This window comes from Geotrypetes seraphini, chromosome 15, assembly GCF_902459505.1.
Source record: "Geotrypetes seraphini chromosome 15, aGeoSer1.1, whole genome shotgun sequence".
Classification (NCBI taxonomy): Eukaryota; Metazoa; Chordata; class Amphibia; order Gymnophiona; family Dermophiidae; genus Geotrypetes; species Geotrypetes seraphini.
Window position 1 is genome coordinate 5090143 of NC_047098.1, and position 14220 is coordinate 5104362.

The 14220-nt window shown below is 46.1% G+C and overlaps 1 protein-coding gene across 8 annotated transcripts in view; it reads left to right on the forward strand.

Moving 5' to 3' along the window:
- The window catches only part of EPHA8 (EPH receptor A8), a 129954-nt gene that overhangs the window by 91838 nt on the left and 23896 nt on the right, over positions 1-14220 (forward strand). For 7 of the 8 annotated variants that reach the window (XM_033922072.1, XM_033922075.1, XM_033922076.1 and 4 more), the window contains 2 exons: positions 1061-1216; positions 1339-3321. In XM_033922072.1, coding sequence (XP_033777963.1) covers positions 1061-1216; positions 1339-1453 — 271 coding nt within the window. In that variant the 3' untranslated portion in view covers positions 1454-3321. Of the gene's footprint in view, positions 1-1060; positions 1217-1338; positions 3322-14220 lie in introns of those variants that run through there. The other variant, XR_004537111.1, reaches the window with a different exon arrangement.

Sequence of the window (14220 nt, forward strand, 5' to 3'; positions counted from 1 at the left end):
TTATGCTAAAACAGCAGGAACATCCCATGGTTGAGATGCATAGCACACAATGTTTATCTTTCATGTTATTTTTTTACATTTTTGGTGAGTCTTTCCTGTCATTTTGTTATACACATAAGTCAATTTTGCTCTGATAAGGCCCATCAAAAGGGAATCTCTGCAGACCTGGCCCTCTGACCACCTTCACGGGTGGGCATAATTGTCCCAGGTCATCATGACCTAAATCGCCTTCCTCCACAGTTCTGTCCCACGATCTCACCTAGAATCAACAATCCAGCTCCATGTTACAATCTTGGATCAATAACGCTGAAGGCTTAATTCTCTTTAAAAAATTACAGTTCAGGCCTTGTCTGGACAGCTATGTAGCAAAGCCTAAGTTTGACCCTTTAATTGGCAGATGGTGAAACAGCTGTCTTATGTAACTTAATATTGAACGAGAGCAACAGGGCCAAGTAAACGGGCATTAGATCTCCCATAAGAGCCATAGAAGACACATATTGCTTCTGAGCAACAATGCCAAATAAAAGGCTAACCTCCCTATAGACTATAGGCTCCAAAACTGACCTTAACAAGATATTTCCCCAGAGGGTGATATGGAAGGTCAGGAGCTGGTGAAGGAAGACAGGGGGAGATGTTGCAGGGAGTGGTGGTCAGAAGGGGAAGAATATTTGGCTGGGAAGAGAGGGAGAGAGGGAAGAAGAGGGAAAGCATGTCAATAGGCAGAGCAGGGGAGGTTGACACCTCTCCACAGTTTAAACCAGGGCTGTCAAAGTCCCTCCTCGAGGGCCGCAATCCAGTCGGGTTTTCAGGATTTCCCCAATGAATATGCACGAGATCTATCAGCATACAATGAAAGCAGTGCATGCAAATGGATCTCATGCATATTCATTGGGGAAACCCTGAAAACCTGACTGGATTGCGGCCCTCGAGGAAGGACTTTGACACCCCTGGTTTAAACTCTAATGTGAAGCGAGGGAGAGGAATAAACCAGTCGCACCATGCCTCTGCTTATCATGTCTTCCACCTTCTTGGGTTAATCTCTTGTCTCTCTTTGCATTAGATTTACATACCCTTCCCGAGACAGAGGGTTTTTCTCCTTCACCAGCTGTGCAACGGTGAACGACTGGTTGGAATCCATCAAAATGAGTCGCTACCAGGAGCATTTTGCGCTGGGTGGATATTTCTCACTGGGAATGGTCATGCGGATGAACGCTGAGTGAGTCGATGGGAAGAGGAGAGAGGTGGAAAGGAGTAACAGGGAGGGGAGAACGCTCCACAACTGCTATGTCATTACTCTGCTCCGATGTCTAGTTGCCAGCTTTCTTTTTCTCTTGCCAGGGACATTCAGCGGCTCGGAATCTCCCTGGTCGGCCACCAGCAGAAGATTCTGAAGAATATCCAGCTGATGAGGGCCCAGCTGTTGCATACTGGCAGCCTGCGCATGTATGTGTAACCGCGTGACGCTTCAGGGCTGAGGAGGTCCCAGTGCATGGGAGAAGCCATGGCTCTGCACACAGTCCATAACGGAGAATCAGCAACGCTGGCCAAGGGAATGCAGCAAACAGTTTGGCTATAGAAAGCCATTCTCTTGATTTCGGAACCTGCCTAATGAGATTTGAAGGTGCTGCCCTGACTATCCTTTTTCCCCTCTGGTCCTACCCACGTGCTCATATAAAGTTCCACGAGGCCCAATTCCTAATTGAGGCTCCATGTTGTAGAGTCTCTAATTGGTGATGCAGGGACAATGGCGAAGGCTGGCCTCATCGTTGACACACTGAGTTGCTATTACGGGGTGCGATATACTGTCCCTGCCTAAGCTGTACGGATACAGACTCATGCGGAGCTGCTGCAATCACAGGTCTTGTTTTCCTGGAGTAGCATTCCTTCAAACAATTATTATCAGGGCTCGTTTCATTTATTGGCGATTTGGTTTGGGAGGTGCACTTTTACTATTAGCTTCAAAATGAAAATGTGATTTGTTGACTTTAAGTGTGTGTGTGTGTGGGGGGGGGGGGGTACCTGTAGTCGGAGTTTCAGTTCCCTTCTGGTAGGCGCAGATGTGGGCGTAGGGCTATGACCCGGGTCCAACTTGTCTCGTTACGGCAGCTGACATCAAGATGAGCTGCTACGGTGTAGGATCTCTGAACAGAAACAGCCCAAAGCACGTGGCATGGAGTTATTTTTATTTTCATATTGAAAATATTTGAGAAGAATATTTGAGCCTGCAACTACTGCATGAAGAAAAGCAGCTATAAGATGAGTAGATATGTTACGTCTGAGATTTAGGGCCTTAACTGGTCCTACCTAAACATAAGTGATTAACTTATCCATTTAAAGCGAGTTCTGCTTTTTAATGGACCACTTAAATAGATAAATTTACCTGGACAGAGGCTGATAAATGTAGGCCCTATCCCTGGCCACTCCTAAATGGATAAATGTTGGTTGGGCATTGAGTTAGCCATCCAAAATTTATCTCGTTTTAAGGCGCTATTATTTAGAAAAACTATGCAGTCAACAGTGACATGGCCAAAGAAAGGGACTCTCCTGGGGCCAGGGTCACACAGAAAGTTTGTGACTCGCCCAGGATCACGCAGAGAGTCAAAAAGAAAGTGACTCTCCCAGAGTAACACAGAGTCAAAGAGTGAGACAGAGGAAGAGAAAGTGACTCCCATAGGGACACACAGAGAGTCAAAGAGTGGGACACAGGGCAAGAAAGACTCCCCCAGAGTAACACAGAGAGTCAGTGACTCCCCAGAACAACACAGAGAGTCAATGGTTGAGACACAAGGAGAAAAAGTGACTACCCCAGAGTAGCACAGAATTAATGAGGGAGACGCAGGAAGAGAAAGTGACTCTCTCAGGATCATGCAGAGTCGTGAGTGAGATACAGGGAAAGAAAGAGACTCCAGACCATTTTCAAAACTTGAGGAAATAGCTCTTAACCCATTTCATCGTTCCCTCCCCTGTTGTAAGAGTCAGTACCCCAGCTCTATCAGCATAGGATTTGTTTTTTTTGTAGCAGAAGAGGAGCATGTTTAGGATGTGGGAGGAGAAGTATTTTCTGGGAATGCAATTTCATATCCCTGCTCATACCTTTTTATGTGGGTTTGGGTTTTGTTTTTGTTTTTTTTTGCTTCAAAGCTACTGCAGATCTGTGCACAAACTGAGGCGTGCCGTTGCCCACTGACCCAAATTCAACCAGCTGTCACTCACAGCCCCTGTGGTACCATTGTAATTCCTCTTTTAGGGGGGTAACAAAAACAATCGCCATATAACTAGTACAGACCCCCTAAACGAAAAGAAATACATTTTTGGTTAGACCATCAGATAATAGGCTCAGTTGGCCACAGATTCAAATAGCAATGGCTCTGCTCCCAGGCGCCAGGGGTCCATTTTAATCTCTTTTTTCCTTTTTAAATTAATTTCAGTTTAATAAAAAGAGATTAAAATGGACCCCTGGCGCCTGGGAGCAGAGCCATTGCTATTTGTTCAAAAAGTTTTATTGATTTTATATATGAGAAGAAATATAAAGCCAACAATATGAATCTGTGGCCAACTGAGCCTATTATCTGATGGCCTAACCAAAATAATTTTCATTTTTTTTTTGTTTTGTTTAGGAGGTTCATGCAAATTCCACTGGGACATTTTCTTCTAGAATAGCTTAGAGGCCTCCTTTCCCCCAACCCCCCAGGCCAGCAGGATGGTTACCGCGGCAGATTTTTCTTGCTCATAACTCAGCACTTGGACCAGGATGGTATCGGTCTTGTGAAATAGGTGGTAGGGAGTCAAACATCGCCACCATCGTTGGGCACATCAGAGCCGTTTCCCTGGAGTAGTCTTTTTGGGTGGTACCACTGCCTGGCATGTGCCCCTCTTCCTCCTTCACAACAGCTGCCATGACCTACCCAGAATGCAGTATAATACCCCCCCCTCCCCCAGGGAAATCCCAGCAGGATAAGCAAATATAAGTGGTCTGATCACAGCACGCTAATGACGGCAATATTGCTCAGCCGTGAACTCCTGCGTTCGGCGTAATTTTTTGGCACATATATAACACTATGTTATAGTCTGAGATTCTGTGTATGAACTTTTCTTCCCATGGAAGGGCCTTTTATAAGAGGAATAGCTACTGTATAATATATTTTATTTCTTACATTGCATTCCTATGTAACCCCCCCCCCCCCCCATTCACACACCATATCAACATTGTCATTCACTGTAATGAACTGTGGGGAAATATTTAATTCAGGTCCCACTACAGGGCCGCTCTGCTGTAATTTTGCCAAAACAGGAAGTCACCACCCCCATTTCTCATCTCACGTCTGACTCTCTGTTTTGTTGTAGAAATGGACACTGCTTAAACTGCTCCCATTTTAATAAAATACCGCCTCACTGTCTTGTTGGTTCTTTTGTCCGCAGGGTGGAGGGATCCCTTGGTCATGTCGGCAAATAATGTCTAAAAAGGGCCTTCCCAATTTTCCCGGTTGAGATTTCTTAAGTTTAAGGAGGTGTAGTGGCATAAATTCCACCCAAGTAGCCCCTACAGTACAGGGGGGCTCATTTGTAACCATTCTCAGATCTCCTGAGGTAATGACCTCCATTTTAGGTACTTAAAACATCAGACCTGCCATACTGGGACAGACTGCAGGTCCATCAAGCCCGGAATCCTGTTTCCAACAGTGGCCAACCCAGGTCTCAAGTACCTGGCGGAAACCCAAAGAGTAGCAACATTCCAGAGCTGAGATTGTGATGTCATAATGCCTCATTCCACCAATGCCTAAGAGCCAACTTCAGCAGTGATGTCACAATGGCTTAACTGACCTATACTCAGCTCACATAAGAATTGTCGTACTAGGATAGACCGAAGGTCCATCAAGCCCGGAATCCTGTTTCCAACAGTGGCCAACCCAGGTCTCAAGTACCTGGCGGAAACCCAAAGAGTAGCAACATTCCAGAGCTGAGATTGTGATGTCATAATGCCTCATTCCACCAATGCCTAAGAGCCAACTTCAGCAGTGATGTCACAATGGCTTAACTGACCTATACTCAGCTCACATAAGAATTGTCGTACTAGGATAGACCGAAGGTCCATCAAGCCCGGAATCCTGTTTCCAACAGTGGCCAACCCAGGTCTCAAGTACCTGGCAGAAACCCAAAGAGTACCAACATTCTAGAGCTGAGATTGTGATGTCATAATGCCTCATTTCACCAATGCCTCAAAGTCAACCTCATCAGTGACATCACAGTGGCTTGATTGTCCTATACCTGGCTCACATAAGAATAGGCTTCAAAAAAGAACCCAAAAGATTTGCCAATAATAAGAAAAAATACACCAAAACTCAATTGGCAACGACTTTTTTCTCCTGGTGAAAACACACCAACATAGCAAACCCAATTAGAGTTTAGACGAAGATAATAATAGGACGTCAGTACGGGCAGCACTCACTATTAGGAGCAAAATTTAGCCCCAGGCAGGACCTAAATAAGACCTGCCCCACATCATTATAAGTGCATAAGGCAGCAGGACCTTGGTGTGAATTCAAACCAGGAGAAAAAAGGGGGCTGAAGGTGTTTTAAGTCCCTGATATCAAAAATCTGCATAGTAAACATTAAAGTGCAGTGTTCCCAAAAGTACTTAGCTGAGTCCCATCCCCTTCTGCTCTCAGGATTTAGGGTCTCCTGTGACTTCTGAATGGACTGTTTTGGCATCTCATCTTACCAGGTCTTTAGTCTCCGCTCCTGATAAAGATACCGAAACGAGGCTCTGTTGAGTGGCGATACAGACTTTTGATGGGACTCAGCTAAGTACTTTTCCTCCAGGAATTTGTCCAAAGCTTTCTTTTGAGTTTGCTGATTTTCAGTTAATCGTGGTTTTTAGCGGTGGCAACAGCTCCAGATCCTCTGGGTCTGCCAATGCCCCTGCCCCGGTTTAAGGTGGAAAGTGCAGGATCCATAGCATCCAGCTTTGACCCAGTCTCCACTTCCTCGCTCCCAAGCTGGTGGCCTGCCCTCTCTGCTGCTGAATCAGTGAACTGACCGGTAAAGGAAGGTCAGTCTTTTAAACAGGATGTCATTTTACACGGCTTTTGCTAAGCGGACATCCTGTGGTAGGTATGTTTACATTTCTCCCACCTCCTGTTTGGTATTCCCGTCACATGTGCTCACAACAGCAAACTGAGGAAAGCTTGTGGTTATTTTTTCAATATTTTCTCTCTCCGTCTCTGCAAAATGCCTGTCAGCATTCCACGCCTCTCAGAGGCTCCTGAGGCTGGAGGAACTAGCGGAGTTTTCAGTCCAGTCTGCAGAAAACTTCCTGAATTTTGATAACTCCCTTTGCTTCTGTGCTGACAGCCGCTGACATTTGGCCTGCAGAAATCATGCGCTTCTCTTTGATCCTGATGCTGACAAACCCTTTCAGCTCCTCGTCTCTCCTTCCTTTGCGGGTGGAGAGCAGGGTGCGGCGATTTGCTCTCCTTGTCCCAGTTTAGCAGGCAGTTTTAAGGAATGTTTCACGGATCAGGTTTCCCTCTGCAGGAATTTTGGGCTTTATGGACGGAGGATTTGACCTAATCTATGAATTATACATGATGGGCTGTTGACTGACCTTGGGTATTGTGCAACGGTAAAAGGTCAAGTTGCCCTGTTTGATCACAACCTATGTTAATTTAAAGAACGTTATTTGAAACTGTTTTGCTTTGAGCGACAGAGTAAAATAGTAAAACACAGCCGGTGAAGACCAGCCCAGGAAGGTGGCCAGAGGCATAGCTGGCATTCTGTGCAGAGCATGCGTAAGAACAGTGGCACAGTAAAGGGGCAGGAGGGGGTCCACCCTGGGTGCTGTCTTCCTAAGGGCAAGGCACCCCCCTCCTCTCCTTGCCTTCTCCCAAACCTTTTTTTTTTTTTTACTTCCCCAGAGCAAGGTTGCTGCCCATGTTGGCATTGGCGCTGTCTTTGATGTCACTTCCAGGACCCATGCCTAGGAAGTCACATCAAAGGGCGAGCAGACACCGATGTGGGCATGCTGCTCACACCAGAGAAGTTAAAAAGATATGGGGCAAGAGAAGGGGGGCACGACTGCCCCAGGCGTTGCTCACCCTTACTATGCCACTGCATAAGAACCTAAGAATAGCCTTACTGGGTCAGACCAATGGTCCATCAGGCCCAGTAGCCCGTTCTCACGGTGGCCAATCCAGGTCCCTAGTATCTGGCCAAAACCCAAAGAGTAGCAACATTCCAGAATCCCAAACAGTAATAAAAGATTCTAGAACCCCAAAGAGGATCAAGATTCCATACAGAATCTCAATGAATAGCAAGATTCCGGAATCCCAGAGAGTAACAAGATTCCGGAACCCCAAAGAGTAGCAACATTCCATACAGAATCTCAAAGAATAGCAAGATTCCGGAATCCCAGAGAGTAACAAGATTCCGGAACCCCAAACAGTAGCAACATTCCATACAGAATCCCAGAGAGTAACAAGATTCCGGAACCCCAAACAGTAGCAACATTCCACGCTACCGCTATCCAGCAGTGACTTCTCCCATGTCTTTCTCAATAACAGACTATGGACGTTTCCTCCAGGAACTTGTCCAAACCGTTTTTTAAACCAGCTACATTAACTGTTCTTCCCACAACCTCCGGCAACGCGTTCCAGAGCTTAACTATTCTCTGAGTGAAAAAATGAATGAGACATTATGACATCACAATATCAGCTCTAGAACGTTGCTATTCCTTGGGATCTTGCAGTCTTCTTTCCAGTGGCCTAGACTCCTCCACTTCTCCTGCAGCAGATTCAGGAATGACGCATGGCCACATTAAGAACAGTGTGTGGTTGTGCATGCTGTACCTTAGTGGGAACACTGGTAGGGGCAGTTGGCCCTTTTCTCAGCTGGGAGCAGGATCTGAAAATCTACAGGTTCCGAGTTACAGACAAATCCGACTTAAGAACAGCTTTAAAAACGTAACTCGTTCTTAACCCGGGGACTGCCACATGTCGTGGAGTGGGGGAGGGTGCTAACTGCTATCCCTATGATAAGCGGGAACGCTTGCCCATAAAGACAATGGGCTAATCCCAGTTCTAGTCAAATTTTACGAGGCGACTTGGGAGTTAGTTGGAGTTCCTGGCACTGAGACACACAGCAAGGTTGGTGAAAAATATTTTATCATGAAAAGAGATACAACAGCAACATTATAAATTTCATAGTGCAGCTTTAAAAGGGTAAGTCAAGGCTAGTATAATTCCCCAACAAGACAGCCGCAGCACCTGAACAGCAGAAATGTGTATTGTATCGGAGAGCGATGCATTATGAAGCAGAGATATTATCTGTTTGGGAATAACCTTGGACAAGAGCCAGCTGCATGAGTTAGAGATGAAAAAGGCGCAAGCTTTATTATATCTGTCAGGGATACAGCAGGCCAGCGCAGGTAGGCCGCATGAAACAAAATTAATCAAACCTTGGAAAAGTTTTATTAAGCTCTGTGTGTGACCAACTCCTGGCTTCGGAGAGGCAGATCACACTCTAAGCTTCCACCGTGACACCTCAAAACGGAGATTGTGGGCCCACTGGGGACAGAGAAAGTGCCCATGTATAGAACCTGTATGAAATGCATGACCCCTACCCTCTCCTTTACATTAGAACAGCTCAGTTTAGAGCATGGTGACCCAGGAAAATTGCCCTCTATGACCTCCTCCTAATGCCAACCCTGATCTTCACAGGTAAACTCGAGTATATATAGGCTATGGGTCTCATAATCGAAATGGAAATACATCTAAAAACCCTTCAAGTCGGCTCTTGGATGACCTATAAGACAGGTCGTCCAAGTGTCGCTAATCGAAAGGGCTTTTTAGACATATCTGGGGACATTTTAGGCCTCTGAATGCCGCTGTGCGCCCAGAGCTGAAAGGGGCATTTTTAGAGGAGAGGTTAGGGTGGGATGTGGGCCGACCTAGACTTAAGTCGTACTACAGAGATAATCAAAGTTTTGATGAGACTGCTCAGACAGAACTTATATGTTGTGACTTAGGCGATCTAAAACCAGATCTAAGTGCCCAGAAGGTATCACAAGTGAGCAGATAACCACTGCAGATACAAAAGTACAGACTCCCCTAGTGATCACTGACCCCCTCACACTGCTATAAAAATTGGAATAAAAATGTACATGCCTATCTCTGGAACATCAATACCTGGCATAGGAAAGCCTAGTAGAGCTGGGAGGTGGGCTAGTGAACCATAAGCCACTCTAACCATTGCATTCATGGTGGAAAACGTGAGCCCACCCGAAACCCCCAAAACCCTACTTTACTGCCATATAGGTGCCACCTGCAGCCATAAGGGCTACTGGAGTTGTAGACGTGGGTATAGTAGGTGGGGGGAGGTTCACCATAACCTATAAGGTAGTTCTGGTGAAATGTTTATGTGTGGCACCCTTTTTGTGAAGTTCACAGCAGTGCCCTGTAAAGTACCCCACTGCTCTATTGCCACGTCTGGGTGGCCAGCCCATCACAATGTTGGCCCCCCTCCCATGTCCAAAAAGGTCTTGTTTTGGGCGTTTGGGACGGCCAAAATTTTGGCTGAAAATGTGGTATAAAAGGTAGACGTAGTGGCCGTCTGGACAATCAGTGGCCTGGACGTTCAGATAGACGATTTTTGAAAGGAAAAAAAAAAATTCCAGATTTTTCGAGAATGGGCATTTTCCCACTGCTGGCTTTGGGCGTCTAACACCAGACAACCAAATTCACCTTAAACGTATGTTTTGATTAAATCCCTCTATGTGCACATAAATAAACCCACATATCCTGAGAGCTAAGAACATAAGAATTTGCCTCCGCTGGGTCAGACCAGAGGTCCATCGTGCCCAGCAGTCCACACCCGCGGCAGCCCATCAGGTCCATGACCTGTCATGTTATCTTGATTTAGCCCTATAGCCCCCTTGTTTTCATCTATACTCTTTCCATACCCTTATCTACCCTTATCTGTATCCCTCAATCCCCTATCCTTCAGGAATCCATCCAATCCCTCTTTGAATCCCCGTAGCGTACTCTGCCCGACCACTTCCTCCGGGAGCGCGTTCCATGTGTCCACAACCCTCTGTGTGAAGAAGAACCTCCTGGCATTGGTTCTAAACTTCTCCCCTTCCAGTTCCTCCGAGTGCCCTCTTGTGCCTGTGGTTCCCCGTAGTTTGAAGAATCTATCCTTGTCTACCTTCTCCATGCCCTTCATGATCTTGAAAGTTTCTATCATGTCCCCCCTAAGCCTCCTCTTTTCCAGGGAGAAGAGCCCCAGCTTGTCCAGCCTGTCAGCGTATGAACAGCTAGTCCATAAAATCATAAAACACCATTTTGTCCATGAAAATGCTGTTTCTGCTATACTGTATATATTGCAAAGCAAACGTGCATCTTCCACTCCTTTATCTGTAGTTTATGAAAAGCTCCATGGTGAATGAATCTTTGGTAAACTACTTAGGAAATTGTCCATGTCCAGACTTGAGTATCCTTTTTCCTAGACAAAATCGGGTTTCATATCAAACAGCAACCCCTTCATTCTGCCCACTTCCATATCACTAAGATTTATCCCAGCACTTAATGTTTTCAGGATGGAAGACAATCCACATTGATTTGATTGATTCCTTATCATAAGAACATAAGAATTGCCATACTGGGATAGACTAAACTAAACTAAACTAAACTAAATCTTGGATTTATATACCGCATCATCTCCACTGATGGAGCTCGGCACGGTTTACATGGTTAGGGAAGGAACGGAAATCCAATGGAATTATATAAGTAAGAGAGGAGAGAGGTTTAGGTGTAAGAATGCCAGGAACGGGACGGGGTTACGTTTTGGAGAAGAGCCAGGTCTTCAGACGATTACGGAATGGTAGAAGTGGACTCAAATTGCGGAGAGGGGAAGGGAGACTGTTCCAGAGCTGAGCAATTCTAAAAGGGAGGGAAGAGCCAAGTTTACCAACAAGGGAGATGCCTTTTAGGGAGGGGTAGGATAGTTTTAATTTTTGCGAGGATCTAGTGGAGGTTGGATTTGAGGAATTCCAGGATAGCGGGATAAAAGGAGGGAGGATACCATGGAGGATCTTGAAGGTTAGACAGGCACATTTAAAGTGGACCCTGGAAATAACGGGAAGCCAGTGGAGTTTGGATAGGAGCGGTGAGACATGATCAAACTTACTTTTTGAGAAGATAAGTTTAGCCGCGGTGTTCTGTATTAGTTGGAGTCTGTGAATGCTTTTCTTTGTTACGCTAAGGTAAATGGAATTGCAATAGTCCAATCTGGAAAGGATAATGGATTGTACGAGGACGGCAAAGTGTTTTTGGTGGAAGCAGGACCTCGCTTTCCTCAGCATGTGAAGGCTGCAAAAACATTTTTTTATCAGGGAGTTGAGGTGGTCATTGAAGGATAATGATGAATCTATGGTGATGCCCAGAACTTTGCTAGAGAACTCCAGCTGTAGAGAGGAACCTGTGGGCAGTGGGATTGAGGTGGGTAATTGATCAAGTTTGGGGCCGAGCCATAGTAGTTTGGTTTTGGACTCATTCAATTTCATTTGTACAGTGTGAGCCCAAGATTGAAGGTTGGTTATGCAAGAAGAAATGTTAGCTACGAGATTGGTGAGGTTTGCATCGGTCTCGATGAGGACCAGGATATCGTCGGCGTAGGTGTAGAGTGTTTCTAGGGGGGATAGGTGGAGAAGGTTCAGGGAGGACATATAAATGTTGAAGAGGATGGGAGATAGGGGGGAGCCTTGTGGGACTCCACAGGTCGGTTTCCATGGGGAGGAGGAGGAACCATGTTTGGTGACGGTGTAAGAGCGAGAACGTAAGAAATTCGAAAACCAGTCGAGGACTGTAGAACTGATGCCTATCTCGGAGAGTAGGAAGATTAGAATGTCATGGTGGACGACATCAAAGGCAGCAGAGAGGTCGAATTGAAGGAGAACGGCAAATTTTTTATGAGAATGAAATTGTTGGATCTTCGAGATAAGGGAGGCCAGGAGGGTTTCGGTACTGAAGTTGGGTCTGAAGCCGTATTGATAGGGTAGGAGGATAGAGAATCTTTCCAGGTAGGCTGAAAGTTGGGAGGAGACGATGGACTCTAGCAGTTTGGTTAGGAGCGGAATGTTTGCTATTGGGCGATAATTAGATGGGGCGGAGGGGTCTAGGTCAGCTTTCTTTAGTAGGGGGGTCAGTGCAATGCGTCCCATTTCAGGGGAGAAGAGGCCCGATAATAGGGCAGAATTTATGAGTATAGTGAGAGAGGAGATGGCCTGAGCGGGAATTTTCTCAAATAGATAGGATGGGAATGGGTCCAAGGTGCAATTGCAGGATTTCAGTTTCAGACAGAGTTTGAGGACCTGGGAATCGGATACTTGCTCAAAGGTGGTCCAGGATCTATTGACTGGGATGGGGGTGGGGACCTTTGTAGTAGGATCGGGGGAGGCGGCCACCAGAGGATTGTAGGAGACTGCAGGAGGGAAGGAGCTTCTCAAGGCGGTGACCTTTCCGTTGAAGAAGTTTGCTAGTTGATCCACTGATGGGGAGGAGGGAAGAATAGAAGGGTTGGTGTTGGGGGTTAAGGAGCGCCAGATATGGAACAGCATACTGTTCTGGTTTTTCGATCTGGAGATCTTGTCACCATAGAAGTCTTTCCTAGCTCTTTTGAGTGTATTGTTGTAAGATTTAATGTTGACTCTCCAGATTTGTTTATCTGTGGGGGATTTCGATTTTTTCCAGATGCGTTCCAGGGATCGACATTTTTGTTTTAGCGCCCTGTGTTGTGGGAGGAACCAGGGGGCCTTACGGGAGTAGGAGATGGTTTTGGTGGAAAGTGGGGCGAGAGATTGGTAGGTGGATTCTGAGAGAGTGGTCCAAGTGTGCCAGTTGGTTGCAGGATCTGATGGCTTAGGCTTGGATGGGAGATTGTCAAGAAATTTGGACCAGAACTGGTCATTTGAAATTTTCTTACGGAAAGTAATGGACTTAGAGGACTGCGGAGAGGTTCCAAGGGGGGACATGAAGATGGGGAGACAGAAGGTTCCTAGGAAGTGGTCGGACCAGGGAACGTGATCCCAGCGGACGTCGTCGGTTGAGGTTTTGTAATCCGTGAGATCGAGGAAGCTGATGAGATCTAGAGAGTGTCCTTTTTCATGGGTTGGAGAGGAGGCGGGGGGGGAGAAGCCGAGAGAGATGAGGAAATTATTGAAATCGGATGCATCTTTACTAGAGGTGTCATCAAGGTGGAGATTGATATCTCCGATGATCAGTAGTCTATGGAACTTAAGGAAAGCGTTAGATATGGTCTCGTAAACAAGTTCGGAGGAATTGCTCCAGGGGGTGGGCGGACGATAAAGTAATAAGATACCTAGTGGGTGAAGATGGAGCTCATCATTGATAGAGGCTAACATATATTCTAGTGAATGGTGGCTGCCTTTTTCGAGGAGTTCAACATTAAAGAAAGATTTGTAGAGGAGTGCCAGTCCGCCTCCTTTACGGTTTAATCTAGGAGAAAAGAGGCCTTGGTAGCCCTGGGGGCAAATCTCGTTTTGAGTATAATAATCATCTTTTTTGATCCAGGACTCTGTGATACAGAAGAGTCCAGGATCAAAATCTGTGAGGAGGTCTTTCATAATTTGGGTCTTGTTGCATACGGATCTGGCGTTGCAGTAAAGTATCGGGACTGGGGTTAGAGAGTCAGGGGCATGGTTGGGAAGGTTGGCAGGGGGCACAGGCTTTAGGTAGGCTAGGTTGGCTTTGCGGGATTTATGTTTGTGAGAGTGACTTCTAGTGCGTAGCAGCGTGGGGATATTTAGGCTGGGGCAGGTATTAGTGACATTTGGGGAGTCTGGTAGATTAGGGGAAGAGGGTTTTAAGCAGAGGGTGATTTTAAGAGAAGAGCAGAGAAGGAGAAAAAAGAGCCAAAAGGGAGGCTTCATGTTTGACTTGGGGAGCCTTTTAAGCTGGGAGGCAAGGCTTGTTTGGATCGATTGTGAAGCAGTATGTTAAGTGGAGGGAATTTTTTTTTTTTTTTTTTTTTTTTGGACAACACAGGAGGGAAAGAGTGGATGAACCAGAATCCCTGCAGTGAGAGCGGATTTACCTCTGAAACTGTCTGTCTTTTTGGAACCTGAGCAATAGGGTGTTCCACACGGAATCGTATGCGGAGGGGGCTAAATCGGAGGGATTTAGCAAGGAGAGGCTATACTGTCGGAAA